The sequence below is a fragment of the Tursiops truncatus genome, chromosome 20 (genome assembly GCF_011762595.2).
Source record: "Tursiops truncatus isolate mTurTru1 chromosome 20, mTurTru1.mat.Y, whole genome shotgun sequence".
NCBI lineage: Eukaryota > Metazoa > Chordata > Mammalia > Artiodactyla > Delphinidae > Tursiops > Tursiops truncatus.
This window is the reverse complement of record NC_047053.1, coordinates 28,232,671-28,254,370: the sequence shown is the minus strand read 5'-3', so window position 1 is coordinate 28,254,370 and position 21,700 is coordinate 28,232,671. Positions and strand designations below refer to the sequence as shown.

The following is a 21,700-nucleotide window of genomic DNA, read 5'->3' as shown; positions in this document are numbered from 1 at the left end:
TCTTTGCTGTGTCTGCAGTGGGGCTGGACCCTCAGCATGAGGCTTGCTCTGGGCTCTGAACTTGAACCAGGGGGGTCAGTGTTTCAGGGCCCTTTCTGAACTGGGGGTCAGGACATCCAGGAGTCCTCCTTTGGCCGATTTGTACGTGGAAGGCAGTCAGCTCTTAGAAGCCTAGGGGCCAGGCCAAACCAAGCAGACCCTCTTCGCTCACCTTCCCCGGGGAACAGGAATTGTGGTCCCCAAGCCCTTCTGTTCGTGCATTGCTCTGGGAAGTATTTGCTATGTGCTCACTCTGTGTCAGGCCGGGAAATAGAGGGGACACACACTTTTACTGCAGGAGAGGAAGAGCAGAGGGGTGATGGGAAGGTAGTTCCCTCCCCAGATAACAAGGCATCTCTGGATCCTGCATCCCTGCAGCTGGCACAGTGGTTCGGAGGCCCTAGGACAGCAGACTCCTTCTCATTCTTGCCTTCACGGGGCCAGGTTCCCAGACTGCGACAGCAGGCTGGGCTGAGGGAGGGGAAGGCGCATGCTTCCCTAATAAACTTGCCTGGAACTTAATCCCTCTGATTGGTAGATTCCCTCCCTGTTCCCTCCCTTCTTCCCACATTTGGGGAGGGGCACCCACAGCTGGAGCCTGAAAGCATGCAGGATGCTGGGGGCCCATGCCCATAGGAGCCCCCGGCACGTCACCCTAGCAGGATAAATACTACTCAGCTCCGTTTCACTGATGACAAGAGGGGTGTTCAGTGAGGTTAAGGGCCTCATCTGAGGCCTCAGAGAAGAGGGTGCCAGAGTCAGGGCTGCAGCCCAGGCCTTGTGGCTCCTGGGCTTTTCCCACAGGATGGCTAAGTGCCTCCCACCCCTGCCCCGCCAGTCAGGGGATCTGGAGGCCCCGGCTGGGCTGACCTTACCCAGGAAGGTCATTTTAAAACAACTCATGAATATGTATTGGGCGGCAGCGCTAGCCATGTTCTGGAGCTGCCCGTCAAAGGCCCCGCAGCCTCCAAGGACTGGCCTAGAAGAAGAGGGTATTTCCCTGAAGGGCCCCAGGAAGGGAAATTAACTTTAGCTCTGGGGGAATCCAGGCTTGGATTTCCTCCCTCTTTGACCCCGTGGCACTGAGGGCTCTCTTGCCACCCCACAGCCATGGCTTCTTTCCCCAGGAACCCCTTGCCTCCTCTTTTTCTTTGAGAGCACTTTGAAATCCCACCAGACCGTGCCCTCTCACCCCATAGACTCGTGCACACGACCTGTTGGTGGTGAGACATGTCTGAGCTGTAAACATCCACTTACTCATTTGGCAGTGATTCCAAGGCCTGCCTCGGGAGGGGAACAAGGTCATTGCCAGCACCCGTAGTCAATCACCAGATGTTTACTGGGCACTTACTGTGTGCTGAGCTACATGCTGGGGGCCACGGAACACACTTGGAAGTGGGCTGAAGTCCCCGGCTCAAGGAGTTTACAATCTTGGGGAGTTTATAATCACGGGGAGTTTATAATCACGGGGAGGAGAGATAAGGGTGTAAAGGCCTTGACTTCTTCAGGGGAGAGAATGGCTGACGTCTGGCAAGCTAGACTGGAAGGTATCTCAGAGAGTATCTCGGAGTCTTGACAGAAAGGTGGGTTTCCACAGGCAGAGAGGATGGATTCAAGAGGAAGAGCTGGAGAGCCCGAGGGGGCTGGCTTCGGGCTTGAGCGAGGTGTGCATCCAGGGAGCGTAGAGAGACCCGGCTGGGAGGAAGGGCTGGGACTAGGTATGGCGCTCTAAGGGACCGGGTCACTGAGCTTGCTTGAGGTGGCATCGTGGACCAAGGGGAGCTTTACTGCACAGTTTGTGAGGCCGTGGAGTCCAGGCCCCTAATTCTCCTCGGAGGTCCACGGTGAGAGGTCCAGCTTATCGATGGCTGAGCAATCCACAAAGCCTTGGGGGTAGCTGTTGGCTTGGAAGGGGTGCAGCGGGACCTTGGTGACGTGGGTGTTGTCACAGACAAGGCGTGACAAGGACATTTTCTGTAGAGAGTTCCGCTGCTCCTCAGTGAAGACCCCAGGGTTCTCCCACCAGAACCTGCAGAGACAGAAGCGGGGTCTCTCCATACAGCCCAGCTGTTGGACCCTCCCCCGTCTGCCAGAGGGGAAGGAAGGGGGTCACCGGAACATGCCAAGGTCTGGCGTCAGTCCTCTTGTAGAATGCCCACGGCCCACCTCCGAGAAGGGATGCCCTCCGTGCCCTCCCCCCTGAGGTCTCACTTGCCTGTCTCCATCACGGATCTGCTGGAACTGCCTTCCCAGGAGGCAGGCCAGGAGATGCCCCACCTGGCCCCTCTCTACCAGGGGCTCAGCGATGGCCCCTATCCAGATGTCAATGTTGTCAGGGGTCCCGTAGAGAACCAGTAACTTCTCAGCCAGCAACTTGTTCTTCAGCACGGCGTGCAGCTGCTTCAGTGTTTGGGGCTGTGAGAGGCCACAGAAGCCTCTCCAGGAGTTGTACCCTAGGGCAGAGAGGCTGGAGCTGTCTCATCCCCCTTGCAGAAGTGCCCACTCCAGCTCCATCAGCCCCAGAAAGTCTGTGTTCGCAGCCCTTGGGATAGGGGAGTCAGTGAGCCATTGTTTTATACTGTGGCACTTAAGCTTCGAGGGGGCTAGAAGGTTATATGGTGCTTACTACGGGTCCAGGAACTATTCTAAGCACCATACACAAACGTAAATTGAAGAACAGAGATGTCAAGCAACTTGCCTGAGGTCACATGAGTAGAAAGGGCATAGCTGGAATTTGAACCCAGGCAGTCTGGCTCTTAGGTACTACATTTAGGAAGATCCGATAGTCGTTGTTTTCCCTCTGTTACACTTTTCTTAATATTTTCTGGACTTTTAAACTGGTTTTACAAGTCAGTTGTTGATTTCTTTCATTTGAGGAGCTCAAAGAAAGTACCAGATGTGTTCTCTGGTCTCTGCATTAAGGAGAATGGAAGATTCCATTTCACAGATGAGCAAAGTGAGTTTTAAAAACGGGCATCTCTGGACTTCCATGGAGGTCCAGTGGTTAAGACTCTGTGCTTCCACTGCAGGGGGCACGGGTTCTATCCCTGGTCAGGGAACTAAGATCCCACATGCTGCGTGGCGCGGTTAAAAAAAAAAAAAGGGCATCTCTGCCGTCTGTTTTAGAAGTGATCACCTCCTCAGGGCTACAGACAAGAGTCCCTTGGAACCCCAGAAAGTAGCTAAAAGTTCCCCAGGCCTGGCAGGACCCTAGGCCCACTCACCAGGCATCCCATGGTCCCGGCAACGCTGTATGTTGATGGCAGCCAGGTCAAAGCCGTGGATCACGTGAGTGGGCTGGAAAAGCTTGTTGCGCAGCTCGCCCGTCATCATTTTATTCTGATTCATCGATTTGGACTTCTTGGCCAGCAGGCCCCGCACCAGAGGGTCAATTCCACCTGCAAGGGAGACCCAGAGGCCATGTTGGGGATGGGGGCAGCTGGGGACATCTTCCACTGCTGGCTCCTCCCTCCACCAGACATTTTCTCTTTCTCAGGTGAAAGAAGGGCCAACTGCACCTCTCAGGCTGGAAGTGGGGAGGAGAGAAGAGCACAGTGCAGCCCGCAGGGTATGCTGGGAGCTGGGGGTCAGTCCAGACCACCTGCCATCCTGGGGCGATGGCATGAGCATAAGCTTAGGGTTTCTTTCAAGTTCCAGTTCAGAGAGCTGGCTCCTTCACTTCCATATGTTCCCCCAATGAACTGTGCAGCTTGGGAAGAGATGTCAGAAATCTCTGGAAAATGCCCTGACTTGTCAGGCCTTAAGTAAAGCCAGTTTCAACACAGCCCACCTCAGGATAAAGGGGAGCTGGCTTCAACCTTTGGCACTTAATGTAGGTGGAAAGCTGTAGAGGAGAGCAGAAAAGAGCAATTTTTTTTTTTTTTTTAACCAGACCTAGGAATTATTTCTGCAGGGATCAGAGAAACCTGAGGCAGGGAAAGGGAACAGGGAAAACTCGGCATCTTAAAGGCCAGCGGAAGAAAGAAAGAATAATAACCACATCCTGTGTGTCAGGAACCATTGTAGGGCACTTTATACATATATTTCTATTTTTTTAATATCCTATGAGATAGGTATTATTACTGTCCCCATTTTACAAATGAAGAAACTGAGGCTCTGTGAGGTGAATTCACTTGCCTAGGGTCACACAGGAAGTGCCTGGAGTCTGACTTCCAAGCCAGGTTTCCCTAGAAGCAGGTTACAGAGTGAGACAGCCTAGTGACAGTGCTTCCCTGAAAGCACATACCATCTTTGACTATCCTCCAGGTGTTGAAGAAGAGGGTATGCAGGGGGAGCTCTGCTTCCAGACCCCATGGCTGATAATTCTCATCCAGGCGGAACACAGTGGAGGGGACCTCTAAGTGGCCAAAGCGGAAGGCGAAGGTGAAGACATTGGAAATTCGGGGATCCACAGATTCGTTATAGCCTTGGTATGGAGGGATCCACTTTTGCATCTCATCACCTAGCACAATAGGTAGGTAGTCCCTAAAGGTGATAATCTGGAAGGAGAAACAAGTCATGAGAAAAGAGTGTGAGAAGCCCTACCTCTGGCCACAGTGGATGGGCCCAGCTGTGGCACCAGACTAAGCTGGTTAGTCAGATTCTCTCTCTCAGGAACTTAGATTTCAAATGCAGCTCTTCAAGAAATTATAGCTTGAATAGAAATAGCTATTCAAGCTATTTTTGGCGGTGCTCTATCTGAGGGGACAGATGGGGTGATATGGGTTGTCATCTTCTATCATGTGCAGAAAAGCAGAGAAAACCCATCTGCAGAGAAGGCGAGTGGAGAAGTGAAGAGAGGAGCAGAGAGGAGGGAGAGACAGAGTGAGAGTAGCTGCCCTAATTCCAGATGGTTTTCAGTCTCTGGCTCTCATCCTAGTTGAGGCCCAACTACACTCCCTGCCTGGGGGTTCCAGGAGAAACCCTTACTAGCTTCCAGTTGATACATGTATAGGGTGAACCTGTACTGAACATCTGAACTAGCTTGCATGGGTTTCTTTTTCTTGTAGTCCAAGAAGCCTTATTATGGATGCAAATGCATATGTTGAAGCTCTAACCCTCTCATCTGACTGTATTTGAAGATAGGGCCTGTAAAGAGGTAATTAAGGTTAAATGATGTCATAAGGGTGGAGCCCTAATCCAAAAAGACTAGTGTCCTGATAAGATGAGAGAGACACACGCACAGGGGTAAGATGTGTGACCTCCAGAAAGGAAAGAAGAATGATGTACTGGGTAACGCTACACCCATCAACAGCAGAATACAAATACTTTCTAAGGACCTATGGAACATTCAACAAGATAACCATACCAGGGTTATAAAATAAACCTTAACAAATTTGGAAGAATTGAGATCATAAGAGTATATTCTCTGACCATGATGGAATCAAATTAGAAATCAGTAACAGAAAGGCAGCAGAAAAATCTCTAAACACTTAGAAATAAAACAATATACTTCTCAATAACCCACAGGTCAAAGAGAAAGTCTGAAACGAAGAAACAACAACAACAAAACATACACAGTGAATTAAAATGAAAATATAACATATCAATATTTGTGGGATACAACTAACAGTGCTAAGAGGGAAATTTATATCACTTGTAATACTTATGTTAGAAAAGAAGAAAGCTCTCAAATCAATAATCTAAGCTACTACCTCAATAAACTAGCAGGAAGAGCAAAGTAAACCTAAAGCAAGCAGAATAAACTAAAGAAGAAAAGTCATATGATTATCTAAAACAATGCAGAAAAACCATTTGACAAAATTCCACATCTATTCATGATAAAAACTCTCAGTACGCTAGGAATAGAGCAGAACGTCCTCAACTTCATATAGAGCATTTACCAAAAAAAATCACAACTAACTATACTTAATGGTGTAACCTTGAATGCTTTTCTTTTACTATTGGGAAGACAAGAATGTCTGCTCTCATCACTCTTATTCACTATAGTACTGGAAGTTGTAGCCACTGTAACAAGGCAAGAAAAGGAAATGAAAAACATACAAATTAGAAAAGAAGGAATATAACTGTCATTATTTGTAGGTGACATGACTATCTATGTAGAAAATCCCAAGGAATCTACAGAACTCCTGGAACTAATTGCATTCAACAAGGTCATAGGATACAGAATCAACACATAAAAATCAATTATATTTTTATACACTGATCATGAATAAGTGGAAATTGAAATAAGAGATGTAATACCACTTACAATTCCTCCAAAGAAAATGAAATACTCAGGTATAAATGTAATAAGCATGTATAGGATCTGTCTGATTAAAATTATAAAATGCTGATGAAATAAATCAAAGAAAATCTAAATACTTGGAGAGACATACTATGTTTATATAGTGGAAAACTCAACATTGTGAAGATGTCAATTGTCCCTAAATTGATTTATAGTTTTAATACAATTCTTATCAAAATCTCAGCAAGATTTCTTTGTAGACATAGATCAGCATGTTTTAAAATATATATGGAAAGGTAAAGACCCTACAATAGCCAAAACAATTTTGAAAAAGAATAAAGTGAGGAGTCATTCTTCTTAATGTTGTCTTATTGTATAGCTACAGTTATTAAACACTGTGGTACTGGTGTAGGAATAGACACATAGATTAGTGGAATATAATGGACAACCTAGAAATAGATTGACATAAATATGCCCAAATAAGTTTTTTTTACACTTTTTATTTTATATTGGAGTATAGCCGATTAACAATGTTGTGATAGTTTCAGATGCACAGCAAAGCGACTCAGCCATACATATACATGTATCCATTCTTCCCCAGACTTCTCTCCCATCCAGGCTGCCACATAATGCCCAAATAATTTTTGACAATGGAGCAAAAGCAGTTCAAAAGGAGAAAGACAGCCTTTCAGTAAGTGGTGCTGGAGCAATTAGACAACCATACCCCCCACCCCAAATGAACCCTGACCTAAACCTTATGCTTTATACAAAAATTAACCTCAAATGGATCATGGGCTTAAATGTAAAAGATAAAACTATAAAATGTCTAGAAAAATAAAACCAGGAGAAAAATCTCTGGGACCTAAGACTAGGGAAAGAATTGAAACTTGACACCAAAACACAATCTATGAAAGGAAAAAACTGATAAATTTGGCCTCATCAAAATTAAAAACTCTTACTCTGCAAAAGACCCTATTAAGAAAATGAAAAGACAAAGTACAGACTGGGAGAAAATATTTACAGTCACATATCTGACAAAGGAGTCATATCTAGAATATATAAAGAACTCTCAAAACTCAACAAAAAGACAAAATCCATTTTGAAAATGGGCAAAATATATGAACAGATGTTTGATTGAAGAGGATGTCCAGATGGCAAAAAAGCACATGAAAAGAAGTTCAGTATGATCAGCCATCAGATAAATGCAAAGTAAAACCACAATGCAATATCACTACATACCTATCAGAAAGGGTAAAAAAAAAAATGAGTGATGACACCAAATAATGATCAGAATGCAGAGAAACTGGATCATTCATACATTGTTGGTGGGAATGTAAAAAACAGTACAGCCACTCTGAAAAATACTTTGGCAGTTCCTTTTAAAACTAAAAATGGACTTAGCGTATAACCCAGCAATTGCACTCTCGGGCATATATCCCAGAGAAATAAAAACCTATTTTCATGCAGAAACTTATCCACGAATGTTCATAGCAGTTTTATTCATGATAGCCCTAAATTGGAAGCTATGCAAATGTCATTCAGTAGGTGAACGGTTAAACAAAACATGGAATACTACTCAACAACAAAAAGAAATGAACAATTGATGTATGTAACAAGTTGGATGAACCTCAAGGAAATTATGCTGAAACTAAAAAGCCAGTCTCAAAAGAATACATACTGCATGATTTCATTTATATAATACTCATGAAATAACATAACTGTACAGATGGAGAACAGATTAGTGGTTGCCGGGGGTTAGGGATGTGGGAAGGGGGAGGGTGGATGTGGCTATAAAAAGGTAGCACAAGGGAGTCTGTGGTGATGGTAGAGGTAAGTGTCATTATTGTGGTGGTGGTTACATGAAACTACATATGTGATACACTTACGTGGAGCTACACACACACACACACACACACACACACACACACACCTCCCACATGAATTGACTGCACTTATAACTGGTGAAATCTGAATAAACTTTATGGTTCGTATCTATGTTAACTTCTGGCTTTTGATATTGTACCATAGTTATGCAAACTGTTAGCACTGGGGGAGACTAGGTGCATGTGCTTTTTTTTCTTTTTGATACAACTTCCTGAGCATCTACAATTATTTTTAAATAAAATGTTTAAAAAATATGTGTATGGTTAATATCAACATATCAATTTTTCTAAGTCTCTTCTAGTTAGTCAATCAGTCAATCAACAATAGCAATTGACTATGCCTGTGACATGTGGCTTCGGTGTGGAAGATTTTAGAAGATAATCCAATCAAAACAATCAAAATAACTGTGATGTAACAGTCCCAGAAGTGATGGAGCCTGTGGTCCCAGTGATGGCCCCTGGGCAGGCATACTGAGTGACTGACATATGAATGACTCTCCAACACCCTGAATCCAGGGATTCATTTTGGGGCCGAGAAGCTGAAGAAACAAAAGGGAGGGTTTAAAAGAATGAGACAGTGGGAAAGAAGCAGCAGAGGAGAGGAAGGGGGAAAGCCGAGGAGGTCACTGGACGCGTGGCCACGGGCAGAGGGCAGAGCCAGGAGCAGAAGCGAGGCTGGCACGTGAGGCAGTTCTCCTGAGCCTCTTACCTGTATGAAGGCTCCTAGGATTTTCCGGGCTTCCTGGTAGAGCTTCTCTCCATCCCAGTGAGGGTTGAGTCTCTTTAGTTCTCTGGCCAGCCGGTTGTGCTCTCGGAGAAGGAGGGTGTGGGAAACGGCCAGCAGGATCTGCTCCGAGGCTCGGGGATCTCCTGAAAGCCCAGAAGGCAGAAGGGTGGGTCCCCCCTGAGTAGCCCCAGAACCCAGTAACCTGCACAAAGAATAAATGTGGTGTCCCAGAGGGAAGCTCTCCTAAGCCCCTCCTTCCAGTTAGTTTAAGGTGGAAAGAGATCGGGGTTGCGATTCATAGATTTGAATCCCAGCTCTCCACACACACTCTTTAGTTCTGTGACTTTGGACAAGTTACTTAACATTTCTAAGCCTCAGTCTTCATGTCTGTGAAAATGGGGATAATAAGGTCGAACCCACAAGACTGTGGTAAAGAAAGACTACATACAGGTGACATTAAAAAGTAAAATTTTGCTAATTAAATCCCAACTGCCTTCTAAGACAGGACCTACAAATAAACGAGGGGCTTTTTATTGTGCGGAGCAATTTGGATGGTTTTAGGAATGCAAGTTTGAGGGTAAGAGATTGGGTAGGGTTGAATTCCTCTGTGTAATAAGGGAGAAGAATCTAGAGATGGGGGCTATTGGGAAGAGAGGGTCGTATAGGTGGTAACAGACCAGCTGTTTCATAAGGGGACTTCTCCTTGTGTCCTCTAATCTTCAGGAAAGTCTATTAAATTCATGAATGCTTGGTCTTACTAGATATTTTAATGGAAAACAGGAAGGGCTTAGTTTTGTGTCTGGACTGATGCGAGTTGTGTATGGACACAGAATCCAAGAGCTCTACCAAGAGATCTGGGTCTTCTGCCATGTCTGGGTGGGCTGGGGGTTTGTCCTGGGAGAGTGGGTTTTTGGAAGAGAGAAGGCCTCCAGAAGCCACAGGCAGAGAACACCAGGAGGGCATAAGCCCCCGGAATGAAGAGAACCGGAAGGCTTTGTCTGCGTACAGGATACATGGAGTGGGGACTTTGTGTTTATAGAGGTTTATAGAAAGCCTTAAAAATACACATTCCTCTTAATCTAGAACGTCCTCCTCTAGGAAGTTATCTTAGTAACTTATTAAAAATGAGCACAAGGGCTTCCCTGGTGGCGCAGTGGTTGAGAGTCCACCTGCCGATGCAGGGGACATGGGTTCGTGCCCCGGTCTGGGAGGATCCCACATGTGGAGCGGCTGGGCCCGTGAGCCATGGCCGCTGAGCCTGCGCGTCCGGAGCCTGTGCTCCGCAACGGGAGAGGCCACAGCAGTGAGAGGCCTGCGTACAGCAAAAAAAAAAAAAAAAAAAAAAATGAGCACAATAATTCATCAACAAGGATGCTCAGGACCTTAACAAAAACGCACAAACAAAAATCACAGAAAAACTAGAAATGACACCAATGTCTCCAAGTAAGGCTGATAAAATACCGTATGATACATATATGTCATGGAATACCAGGCAGCCATTAAAGATCATGACGTAGAAGAATATTTAAAGATGTGATACATTAAGAGAAGACATCAGACAATGAGAAGACAGAGAATTACTTCTAGTATGACCCCAATTGTGTAAAACAAGGTAGAACTAGATGTATGACAGAAAAAAACTGGAAACATAGGCACTAAAATGCTAACGATTGTCTGTGAGTGGTGGGATTTTGTGCATTTTCTTATTTTCTTTGTGCTTTACTGGACTCCCTTAATTTTTTTTTTTTTTTATACAGTGAACACATGTTCTTAGATTCTGTCTTCATCTGCGCCCTTCTGCCAGTCCTGGACCACTGCCCACGGCAATGGTGTCTTGGTGTGTGTTTTTCCAGGAGACAATGAGAAGAAGCAATGGTAAAGCCTCCCTGGAAGCCGCCCAGTGGCCTCGAGAAGCTCTTCTGGCCTTCCTCTGCTCTCAGGCCCCAGGATAATCCCCTTGTCCTTTGGCCCCTCTGTTGCCAGCCTAGACTCACCTGCCAGGAAGCAGGGCACGCGGGCAGTGGCGTTGATGAACTCACAGGGGCTCGGCTTCTTGTTGTCAAAGGGCGGGTAGGCCAGCCCGTGGTCCTGGGCCTCCTGGTTGATGGCCATGAGGCCCAGTGGGCTGCTGAGATCCCGGAGGCGGCTGGCCAGGCTCGGCTCAGGGCTGTACACTAAACTGGCGTCCAGGAAGGAGGTCAGAGCATTGATCTGCTCTCGGGCCAATGACTGGTAAGGTGGAGTGGGGCAGACAAACCCGGCCCGGAAGAAAGGCATGCATTTCCCTTGAGTCTTCACCTTGGGGTCGTTGCACGGGAACTGCAGAGAGATCGGGGTGGGTGACTGGGCAGAGGTGGTACAGCTGGCAACCTCTCCCCAGGGTAGGTCTGGATGCAGCTGGCAAAGATGCTGGTGGTGCCCTCCTGGGACCCTGGCACCAGACAATGGCTCCAGATGCCTCCTGCTGATGCTATAAATCCTGGGCCCCCAACTCCCTGAAGGTCACTACCTCTGCTGACTAAAAGGGCTGAGGGGGAATCATTCAATCTTTCATAGCAAAACCTCCAAATTTTTGGTTGAGAGAGAGTCCTGAGATCCCGGCACAAGGAAGCAGGACATGAGGCAGAAAAGGGTTTGTTAATAATTAACAACAGCTACCATTTATTTATTCTGGACCTACCGTGTGCTTGGCATTATGCATACTTTATCTCACTTTGGTCCTCATAAAACCCTGTGAGGTAGACAATTCTGTCCCACTTTACACGTGAGAAAACGGAGGCTCAGAAAGGTTAAGTCATTTGCCCGAGATCTTACAAACTGAAAGGGAAAGATGTGGGATTCAGATCTAGGCTGACCTGACTTCACAGCTTATGTTCTTTACACCACAACACAGAGCCCCGATTTGTTTGAGTGAAGAAATCATTCTCTAACTGTAAAATCATGAATAAGAAGAAAGGTGCACCACTGCAAGTTCCTTTCCCTTCCTGCTGGAAATTCCCACAAATGCCTGCCACTCATTCTGACTCATCCATTCTGGGAGTAGCCTTCCCGACTCTGAGATGACTTATGGTAGCATTCCACAAATTTCACTGTCTATAAAATGAATCTCCTGGGGATTCCATAAAATGTGGATTCTGCTTCCCAATGTCTGGGATGAGGTTTGAGATTTTGCATGTCTAATAAGACCCCAGGTGACATCAGTGCTGCTGGGCCAGGGATGAAGACAACACTCCCCAGAGCTTCCCAATTTTGCCATTAGTGATTTCTTGTCCATTTCCCACACAGGTCCTTTGTCCTTGACGGAAGGGACAGTGTCTCGTTCACCTTTGAATTCTAAGTGTTTAGCGTACTGCCTGGCACAGAGTAGCTGAGTAATGTCTATTTGCTAAATAAATGGGTGAGTGAATGAATAGACGTGTGAGGCTTGGGAAGCTGTCAAATCAACATTCAAGATCTCCAGGAGGTCCTGGCTGACAGGCTGGGAACGTCTGCCACATCAGGGAGGCAAGGGGCTTGCCAGGGACCCGCAGCTGCAGGGCCTACCATGATGGGGAAACAGTTGTCTCCCTGGATACAGTGCTCATCACACTGTACTTTGGAGTACTCGCTGCTCTCCAGTTCCGTGTCGGGGGCAAAATCCAGGTCGTGGTCCACAATTTGACCCCACTGCATCAAGAGCAGGGACCTGTTTGGGTCCAGAACACCCTCTTCATTTAGGTAGCCTACAATCTTGTTGGATACCTCACGGGCCTACAGGTGGAGAGAGAAGGACGGGGAGGAAAAGGTGCTTTGAGGATTCAGATTCAACTGCAGTTTATAGAGTACCTGTGATGTAACGGGTGCACTTCATCCCCATGACAAGCTTGTGAGGTACGTGGCATTACCCCCATTTTGTAGATGAGGAGACTGAGGACTAGACAGGTGAGGTCAACTCACCAAGGTCCTGCCGCTACAAAGGGCCAGGTCTGTATGACGTGCTGGCTTCAAGGCCAGTGCTCCTCCCACTCAGAGAGGGAACACAAAGACAGGCTGTCCCTGAAGTAAGTGCCACGGAGGTGCCAGGTGTCTGGGAATAGAAGAGGGGCTCTGGGGAGGGCCCGCCAACTCAGATGAGGCCAACAGATAGGACGTCCCGGCAAGCACCAGCTGATGCACTCCAGGGGCTGGGGCAGGGCAAGCGCGAACAGGATGGGGCAGGGAAGCCATCTGCCTGGGAGACCCCAGGATACTTGGCCTGACGGCAGCTGGGACGTGACCGTCACGTGGCTGGGCTCCGGGACCCGGACTCTGCTGCTCTCTAGTGGCATTTTCCGGAACACCACCAGGGAGGAAGTCCAAATCTCCATCTCTCTCTCCGGATGCGGTTCTACCGCGCGTCTGTCCTCCCACCTATTTCTTCTTCCTTTCCTTGTGTGTTTGTGGGAGGGCATCCTTTCCCCTCTGACTCCCATCATTCACCCGCCTGCTCGGGGCTCGCCCCCACCCCGTGTCCGCCCTCACCAACGGGACAGGGAAGCCGTTCCGCTTCTTCCTCGGCGTCCAGCCGAAGGGCAGGGAGAGCCCGTCCTCGTACTCCGCCGGCAGCCAGCGCGCCAGCGCCCTGTTGGACGCGCCCAGCGCGGGGTTCCTCCTGAAACAGCAAGACCGGCCCTCAGCCTAGGCGGCGGGTTCGCTCCGGGGTCCGCTTCTCCGCAAACCCCACGGGGATCCCCTGGGGAAGGACCCGGAGCTTCTGCCCAAGGGAAAGGGGGCGCGGAGGAGGGGCCCCTCAAATGTGGGGTGTTGGAACTACTGCCACCTCCGAAGGCGCGGGGCTCCTCTGCGCTGGGGAAAGGTGCTCCTTCCAGTGGGATACAGTGGTCTCTTTAGAAGGTGGGGAAGTTAGCGGGGTTCCAACAGAACAGATTCCAGTGGGACGCTAGTCCAGGAGGGTAAGGCGGTGGGAGTTAAGCCTGTAATGCCCAAGGGACAAAGCCCCTGGCTGGGCTGAGCAGGGCAGGTGGGCTGGACAGATGGGTTGGCTGTGGTGATTGGGAGAACCTGCCTCCTAAACCCACCTACTGGCCACTCACCTGTTATTACAGTCTCCCGTGATGGTGCGGTAAGGGCTGTTCTCATCACATTTCACCAAAGGAACTGGGACACCACAGCCCACCTCCTGAGAGAGTGCAGTGAAGTCCAGGCTAAGGTCTGAAAGAGAAGGGATGCCAAAAGGGCTGAGTTCTTTCTCCATTCCGAGGCCCTGAGGGGAGGTTCATTTTTTGAACTTGATTTTTTGGGGAATACATTTTACGTTCTAAGTAAGCATTTCTCAGGGGGTTTCTCATTGAATCCTGACAACTCATTAAGGTAAGAATTTAAATTTTCATTTTACGAGAGAACGAGACTTGCCCAAGGCCACACAGATAGTAACAGTCTCCAGAATTGTTAGTAGTTCTTTGTCTATCAGACCCTTTGAATCAACAGATCTTTCTTTTAGAACAATACCCCTGAGAGGTTAGGTACATGTTAGTATGAGTTAGTTTGAGAAGATTGCTTTTCTTCTAAAGCTCCACTGACGTCTAAGGTCCCAAGCACGCAGGAATCTAGATAGGAAAGATGTTGGGAAGGGACGGGGCATCTTTACGTAAGGGGCGCTGTGATCTCGGGGGGAGTAACAGAGCGGGGAGCTTCAGGCATCAGAGACCTCCACGTGGGCACAGAATGGGTCCTAATGCAGCCTGAAGGGAATCCGGCTCTGGGGGCCTTCTTCGGGGGCTCACCTGCGGAAGTTGGCAGGGGCTGAGGTTCAAGCCCCAGCACCTTTTGAGTCTCAGAGTCCAAAGTGCTCCCTACTTCTCCCTACCTTGTCCTGGTTTCCTCCTTTTGGAACTTTGGAATTTGCCCAAGTCCTAGGCTAGCTATCTTCCCCCGCTTGATGTTTTCCCAGGGAGAACCTGCAGCCTCTTCCTCCTGTCAAGACCAATCCCCTTCCTCCGTGACCCACCGTGAACAGTGACATTTGGTAGGGGGTGGGGTGGAGGGGTGGAGGAGGTCACGATCAATCCATCGACTCATTGTTTCAGCTCCACGGTACCGAGAACAGAAGAGACAGCTCATCACCTGTGACGTAATCCCAGTAAATCCCCCCTGACACAGGTGGCTGAAATGTCCCGTCCACAGGCGGAAGTGGTGACACTGTGGCTTGGGACAGGGAGCCTGTGTTTATTAACTTTAGTCCTTCCTCTGGACAGAGGCCTTACAGATGGTGTTATAACAAAAGGCACAAATGTCCCCTCATTTGGAGTTGGCAGTGTGACCTTGCTGGGCCCAAGTTCCTTTCTCTGCAAAAGGAGCATTGGCCTGGCTGTCCGCCCAGCCCCTCCTTGCTCTGCAGTCCATGATTCTGATGGAGAGAGAGGACATGGCTCCCAGTAGGAACTGTGGCTTTTGGTGGCTTGTGTTCTCTCCTGCGGAGAGATGACCCCTTCCTGCCATCAGAGGGCTTGTGGGTTTTCTGTACCTGTGATGTTGGTCAGGGTCACTTTCTGCCTCAGTCTCTTTAAGGACTCCTCCCACACCTGCCCATGGCGGATGGCCATGCGGGTCCAGCCCTTGGCGTGCTTGAGGTATTTGGAGAGCTGTCGGGTGGTGGGTGCCTCAGAGCTCATGGCCGTCTTCAGCCTACAATGGAGAGCAACGGGGGAGTCATGACCGGGCCCTCGGCTCCGACCCTGTAGTGTGAGGTGTGAGGGGTGTGAGGTGCTGTGTGTGTATAGCAGAGCCGCGGGGGTGTGGGCAGCATGCAGGAGACCCCCACTCCTGTGCTCTCAGGATCTTTTCTTAGCTCTCCTCTGATGCCTCTGGGAAATCTCTGGGAAATCTCCTCTGGGAGGAGGAAGCTACAGTGTGTCTTTAAGCTTCGTTAAGTCTGGTTCTCAAGGAAGGCAGACAGATGGACATGAGCACTTCCTGAATTAGAGTCAGAGGGTTGCAGCTGTGCTGGCTGCTTCCGAATCAGTTGGGGAACCTGAAAACACCTAAGTCCCAGGATGTACCGATTCAGACCGAGGAACCCCTGACCGTGGAGCTGGCCTCGTGCACCGAGAATTCTGGAAATAACATGCCCATGGGCCCCAGTTCTGCCCATGAAAGCATCCTCCCTCCGATCTGGCCCTAGAGTCAGTGTGGAGTTTGTTTAGTTGTGGCTGTAGCATCTAGCCTCTTGTTGACCATTTCTTGGGCCAGATGTTCGGGCTTTGTCTTAATTACCTATCTATAAAAAGAGAAGCCCCAAACCTTTCTACTACTAAGAAGTTGGTGACCAAGGACAAGGTGGTGTCAGAAAAGTCCCTGCATGAGAACCCTCTCCCCCTTCCTGTGCCTCAGTTTCTTGTGTGTGAGATGAAGGGTCCTATGAGATGATCTTTATGGCTCTAAGACTGAAATTTTGGAAGTGGCTCAAATTCTCACAAAGGCAACCCTCCTTTGGGGATATGCGTCACAGGCTGTAACTCCTGGCCTGTCCCTGTGGATCAGGTTATCGATTCTACTGCAAGCATGAGGGGGCCTCGTGCTCAGCCTGAAGGGCGACAATGGGCGATGACCGAGCTGTAATCACCAGGTCTGACCCCTTCCAACCTCCCCCCAACCTCGGTAAGAAAGGACCCAAGAAGATAAGCCAGACTGCCTTTTGTTGCTGTTACAAGAGACGTCATGGCCCAGTGGCCCAGACTGCTGCATGGCATGTCCGATATGGTAACCGCTAGCCACATGTGGCTGTTTAAATGGAAATGCATTAAAATTAAATACAATTAAAAACTCAGTTCCTCAGTGTCACTAGCCACGTTTCAAGGGCTCCGTAGCCACATGTAGTCAGTGGCTCCTGTATTGGACAGCACTGACCTAGAGTTTGAACCCTGGTTCCCCCAGGATTGGTTTACACGCATGACCTCTGAGGGAGCTAGGACTCACTGTGTTACTTACATCAGGGCCTTTGGAACACGCTGGCTGGGTTTGCCTCCTGCGGCCACTTAGTAGCTGTGTGCCTTCGAGCAAGTTACTCAACATCTCTGTACCCAATTTCCTTACCCATAAAATGAGGATAATGGTAGTAATCCTGTTATTTGATCATTTTGACCTTCAAAAGCAGCTACTTCACATAGTTGGATTTAGCACTTTCTGGGATTTGGGGGAGGAAGGCGTGTGAAGAGCTGAGAGCTGTCTCTGGCACAGAGTAAACGCTCACAGTGTTAGCATCAGCGCCATCACCATCATCATGGGTCCCAAAGGGCCCCCCCCAACCCAAGAGAGAAGGTGTGTTGCTGGGCCTCCCAGGGCTCCACCCAAAGGTCCCATGCAAGGCCCTGCCTGTTCCTGCCTTTCTCCCCTGGCTAGCGTTCTGCGCGGTCTCCTGCCTGACCTTGACACGCCAGGGACTTACCTCCTGCTCTGCCTCAGGGCCGGGCTCCACGGGCTCAAGCAGGGCCTTGGAGGAACTCTGTTTCCATCTCCAGGCCTACCCCCTTGTCCTAGCCCCCAGCCTCTCCCATCTGGATGGCCACAGCAGACTCCTAATGGGACTCACGCCTCCTCTCCTGTCCTTCTCCCATCTGTTCTCCATCCGGCTGCAGGAAGGCGCTTTTTCGAATGAAAAGCGGACCAGGCCACTCTGCCTGAAGCACTCTCTTGGCTCTCCCTGTGACGTACATGAATCCACAGGCTTACTGTGTACGTGCTCGTGACATTGTGGGATCTTTGCCTCTATCTAGTTCCCAAACATTTTCATCACCCTCCAAGGAGACCCCACACCCATGAACAGCCAGCCCAATCCCTCCCCTTCTCCCCCAGCCGCTGTCAGCCACTGCTGTGCCTCTGACTATCTGGCCCTCAGGCTCCACCCGTGTGTCCTCTTTTCCTACTGCTACCACCGGTGTGGGCCCTCTTTCTGTTTCCTGAGCACCCTAAGCTCTTTCCTGCCTCAGGACCTTTGCCTTTGCTGCTCCCAGACCCTGGCTTTCTACATGGCTGGCTCCTTCTCATCCTCCGTCAGGCTTCCCTGCTCCCTGCGCCTAGAGTAGCAGGCGCTGCCCTGTTTATTTCCTTCATTTTCCGTGTCACAGACTGTGAGTTGCTGGATTGTGTGTGTGCTTGTGAACAAGATGTTTAAATGTGGTTCTTTGTGTCTCCATGAGACCCCTAAATCCAAGAACCAATTGGTGGGGATGAATTCCAAGGCAGGGCTGGGTCGTCCCGGGCAGCACGACTTGCAGAGGAGGTGACAGGTGACGAAAACCAATCGTGAGGCTGTTATTCTACCCCGACCTTGGGCTATAAAAGGATTGACATTAAGGAGGGAGAGAGAATGTTCGTCTGGAGGTAGTTGCTGAAATACCAGGCAGTTCCCTCCTGCCACTGTGGGGCTTCTTCTTGGCACTCAATCTAGTGACAAGGGCCTTGAGAGGAGGGCCCTGCTGTGTGTCCTGGAGCTATGGCTGGTGGTTGACTTCTGCCCCAAGAGCCCAAAGAGAACAAGAAAAGCAGACGTGGCTCGTGCTGTGCACCTAACAGCAGAGTAAGCCAGACAGGGCAGCCCTCGGCCCCAAATCGGCACATCCTCCAGCAGCAGAGCAAAACTTTTAGTCTTCTGCGGCATCTTTAAAGGGGACCTGGCCCAAGATGGTGCGAGGAGGGGTGACGGAGGGAGCCGCAAGCTCCAGGGCTGAGGGGTGGAGCTCAGAAACTTCTCTGGGTCAGAAACTTCTGCTCAGAAACTTCTCTGGGTCAGAGAGCTGGCAGCAGAATCTCTGAGAGCCGAAAAGCGCCCAAGGAGGGAAGGAGCTTCTGACCCAACCCCTAACACCCAGGCACTAAGCTGTCCAGGCGACTTAGACTTTGCCATCCTGTATCTCTCCTACCTCCCCCAGCTTGACCCCTAAGAGGGACAGTCCTGGGCTGGGGGATGAGGAGAAGCTCGGGAAAGAGGGACGGGCGGACCATGCGCCCTCCTCTCACTATGAAAGCCTAAAGCAGCTCCGAGGGGAGGAAAGTGAGAGGCTCTGGGCTTTGTCTTCTTCTGCTGACATTTGAGTTCCTGAAAGGACTAGAAGTGATCAGACCACATCTTGTCATCTAAAAGTCAGCAAAAAAGTTATGGGACCTCTTGAGAGTTTATGCAAGGGCCAGGGAGGAATGAAACCCCAAGCCCAGTAAAGGGGCAGCAAGAGGAACGAGTAAGGTTGTTTTCTGCTCAGTAAAGTGGTTACTCTTGTTTTTCTGCCTCTCTAGCTCCAGCATGGGCTTCCTGAGGGCAGGGACCCAGTCTGCATTGCTTATTTCAGGAAACCCAGGCCCTACACATGGTCGGGAGGTGGCTGACTCTGCTGGTGTCCTGCACGTTTCTCAAGTTCATTTGGGCCCATTTATAGCTTTGGCGTGCCCCTACCCTAGCCTCTGACGGCTCACTCCCGTAACTGTCCTGGCAATTGCTTCTGAGTCAGGGTGGCTTCCTGGCTGGAGGTGCCTGGGAGTCACACAGTGTGCTACACTGCGCCCCCCCACCCCCCCCAGTGCCAAGCTTGCAGCACGTCTGGCTGACATCAAGGACCCTTTTGGCAGGTGAAAGGTCTGCTCTCTCGCTTGGGGTAGGATAGACTCTGAGGTGCAGCCTACACTCCGGATCTCCCTGTGGGGTCAGCTGGGGCTAGACCTTAAACCACATCCCTGCTTAACCCCTTCTTTTTACCTACCTGGCCTCACCCCCTCACTCCGCTACAGCTTTCGTGAGAGCGCTCCCCAGTAAGCCACCCGCATGTGAATCCAGGTCTCAGGTTCTGCCTCAAAGGGACCTGACCTAAGACATGTTGAATGAACGGAGAACTTCTAGGGACAGGCTTTCTGAGAGTCTGCAATGCATGACCTAAGGAATCACTTAGCCACGTGGAAGAAAGTGCTTATAGGATCAGATGAGACATCCCCTTCAAGGTAACTTAGAGGCTGAGGACTTTAGGAACTGTTGGCTTTTACTCATACTTGCCCCATACTCGCAGGTGGGCAGGGGCTGGGAGTGGAAGGGCAGGTTATAAAATTGCTCTGGCTCATTGGCTTGTCAGGACTGGCCTAGATGCACTCGGCAGCCTAGGAAGAGAAGCATGTGGTATGTGTGTCTCACCTACCTGGTCCGGGAGTCCAGGAAGGCCTTGTTGACCTGGATCTTGACCTGACTCACAGCATCAGAGATGGTGAGGGTGCGGGTGGCCTGCTCTTGGAGGGGGAGAAGCAAGGAGCAGGGTATCAGACACCACTCTTTGGAGAAGCCCTTTGCTCTGTCTCCCTCTTTCTCCACCATTATCCCCACCACTCAAACCTGAGCAGGCAGAAGATCAAGATTAGGAAACATTCGACAGGAGGAAAAGCCCAGAATGGGAAGAATACTCTCTGATCCTCAGTAAGGTGTCAATATCACTCTTTAGGAGTCCAGTAGAATACATTCGTCCCTCAGTATCCACAGGGGATTGGTTCCAGGACCCCCCAGGATGCTCAAGGCCCTTATGTAAAAGGGCATAGTATTTATATATAACCTATGCGCATCTTTCTGTATACTTTGAATCGCCTCCAGATTACTTATAATACTTAATGCAATGTAAATGTCATATAAATAGTTACCAGAGTGGGTTTTTTTTTTTTTTTTTGGGAGCCGGGGAGCTTTCTGGAATCTTTTAAAAAAAAGTATTTTCAATCCACTGCTTGTTGAATCCGCTGATGCAGAACCTGTGGATACAGAGGCCTGACTGGACCCAGTGATGGGATTAAGAAGGCGTGTGACCACTCAGGTTGGCTCTGGGCTCTGGGCTGTGGGGATTTTTTTTGGTTCTTGGTGAAGTGGATCTGAAAACAAGTCCCTCAAAAGGCTTCGCTGATCACAAGGACCCTGAGGTAGGGAAGGGGATGGTGTAGAGTAGAGGTGGGGTTCCCTCTTTTACTCGAATTGGGGTCTGGAATGGTGGGGGGATGAGGATGCAGTCTTTGAACAAGGGGAGTGTAGTGGCTTAAATAGTGTCCCTCCAAAAACCTTGTCCAACTACCACCTGAGAATGTGACCTTATTTGGAAATAGGGTCTTTGCAGATGTAGCTAATTAGGAAGAAGTCATACAGGTACAGGATTAGAGTGGGCTCTAAATCCAATGACTCGTGGTCTTATAACAAGAGGAGAGGACACACAGAGGACACCACAGAGAAGAAGGCCATGTGAAGATGGAGGCAGGTTGGAGTGACGCATGTAAAAGCCAAGGATTTCTGGGAGCTACCGGAGGCTGCAAGGGGCAAGGAATGATTCTCCCCTAGAGCCTTCAGAGGAGCATGACCCAGCCAACACCTTGATTTAGGAATTCCAGCCTCCTGGACTGTAGGAGAATAAATTCCTGTTGTCTTAAGCTGCCCAGTTTGTGGTCCTTTGTTACGGCAGCCCCAGGAAACACAGTACAAGGTGGTACTTACCATTTGTGTCAGATTCTGCAACCTGGAACAAGCTCAGGGAAGCCAAAAGGACTGGGAGATGGAAGAGGACCCTCATCGCTGAAATGAGACCAGGATCAGGATGTGAGCCTTGTAGAGTCCCCGTGGGTAGGACTGAATCACAGAAAGGGGGTGGTAAAGCAGAGAAAGCCCAGAGAACATGAGACACCCTAACATTAGAACAGAGGAGGGGGAACCACAGTAACTAACTAGCCATCTACCGTACGTGCAGGCCCATGGTAGGTCCTGGGAGATGGAAAGAGGCAGTGGTGGAAGGGAAAGAACACAGGCTTTGTGGTCAGAAGGTCCTGAGTTGTAGTTATGCGTTTGCTCCAACTAGCTCTGTGACATTGAGCAGGTTACTTGACATC

The 21,700-nt window shown here is 49.4% G+C and overlaps 1 protein-coding gene across 2 annotated transcripts; it reads right to left on the bottom strand.

Annotated features, from left to right (window-relative positions):
* Positions 1-1,686: 1,686 nt before the first annotated feature.
* Positions 1,687-21,387, bottom strand: LPO (lactoperoxidase). 2 transcript variants are annotated; one of them, XM_033847130.2, is made up of 12 exons: positions 21,312-21,387; positions 19,990-20,077; positions 15,339-15,499; positions 13,909-14,026; positions 13,337-13,466; positions 12,380-12,586; positions 10,831-11,155; positions 8,819-8,979; positions 4,286-4,538; positions 3,264-3,437; positions 2,255-2,492; positions 1,687-2,068 (listed from the first exon to the last, which is right to left on the bottom strand). In XM_033847130.2, exons 1-12 carry the CDS (start codon positions 21,385-21,387, stop codon positions 1,861-1,863), a joined length of 2,139 nt encoding a protein of 712 aa, XP_033703021.1. In that variant the 3' UTR covers positions 1,687-1,860. The 2 variants fall into 2 exon arrangements, with proteins under 2 accessions (XP_033703021.1, XP_004324473.2); XM_004324425.4 differs by lacking the exons at positions 15,339-15,499; positions 19,990-20,077.
* Positions 21,388-21,700: the final 313 nt, after the last annotated feature.

Excerpts from the sequence above, each read along its gene's own strand:
- LPO (XM_033847130.2), bottom strand. The coding sequence starts at position 21,387 with ATGAGGGTCCTCTTCCATCTCCCAGTCCTTTTGGCTTCCCTGAGCTTG. Across the intron at positions 14,027-15,338 it reads GACCCTGACCAACATCACAG|ACCTTAGCCTGGACTTCACT; the intron begins GTACAGAAAACC and ends CTTCTCTTTCAG. Across the intron at positions 3,438-4,285 it reads CTGGAGGATAGTCAAAGATG|GTGGAATTGACCCTCTGGTG; the intron begins GTATGTGCTTTC and ends TCTCCCTTGCAG.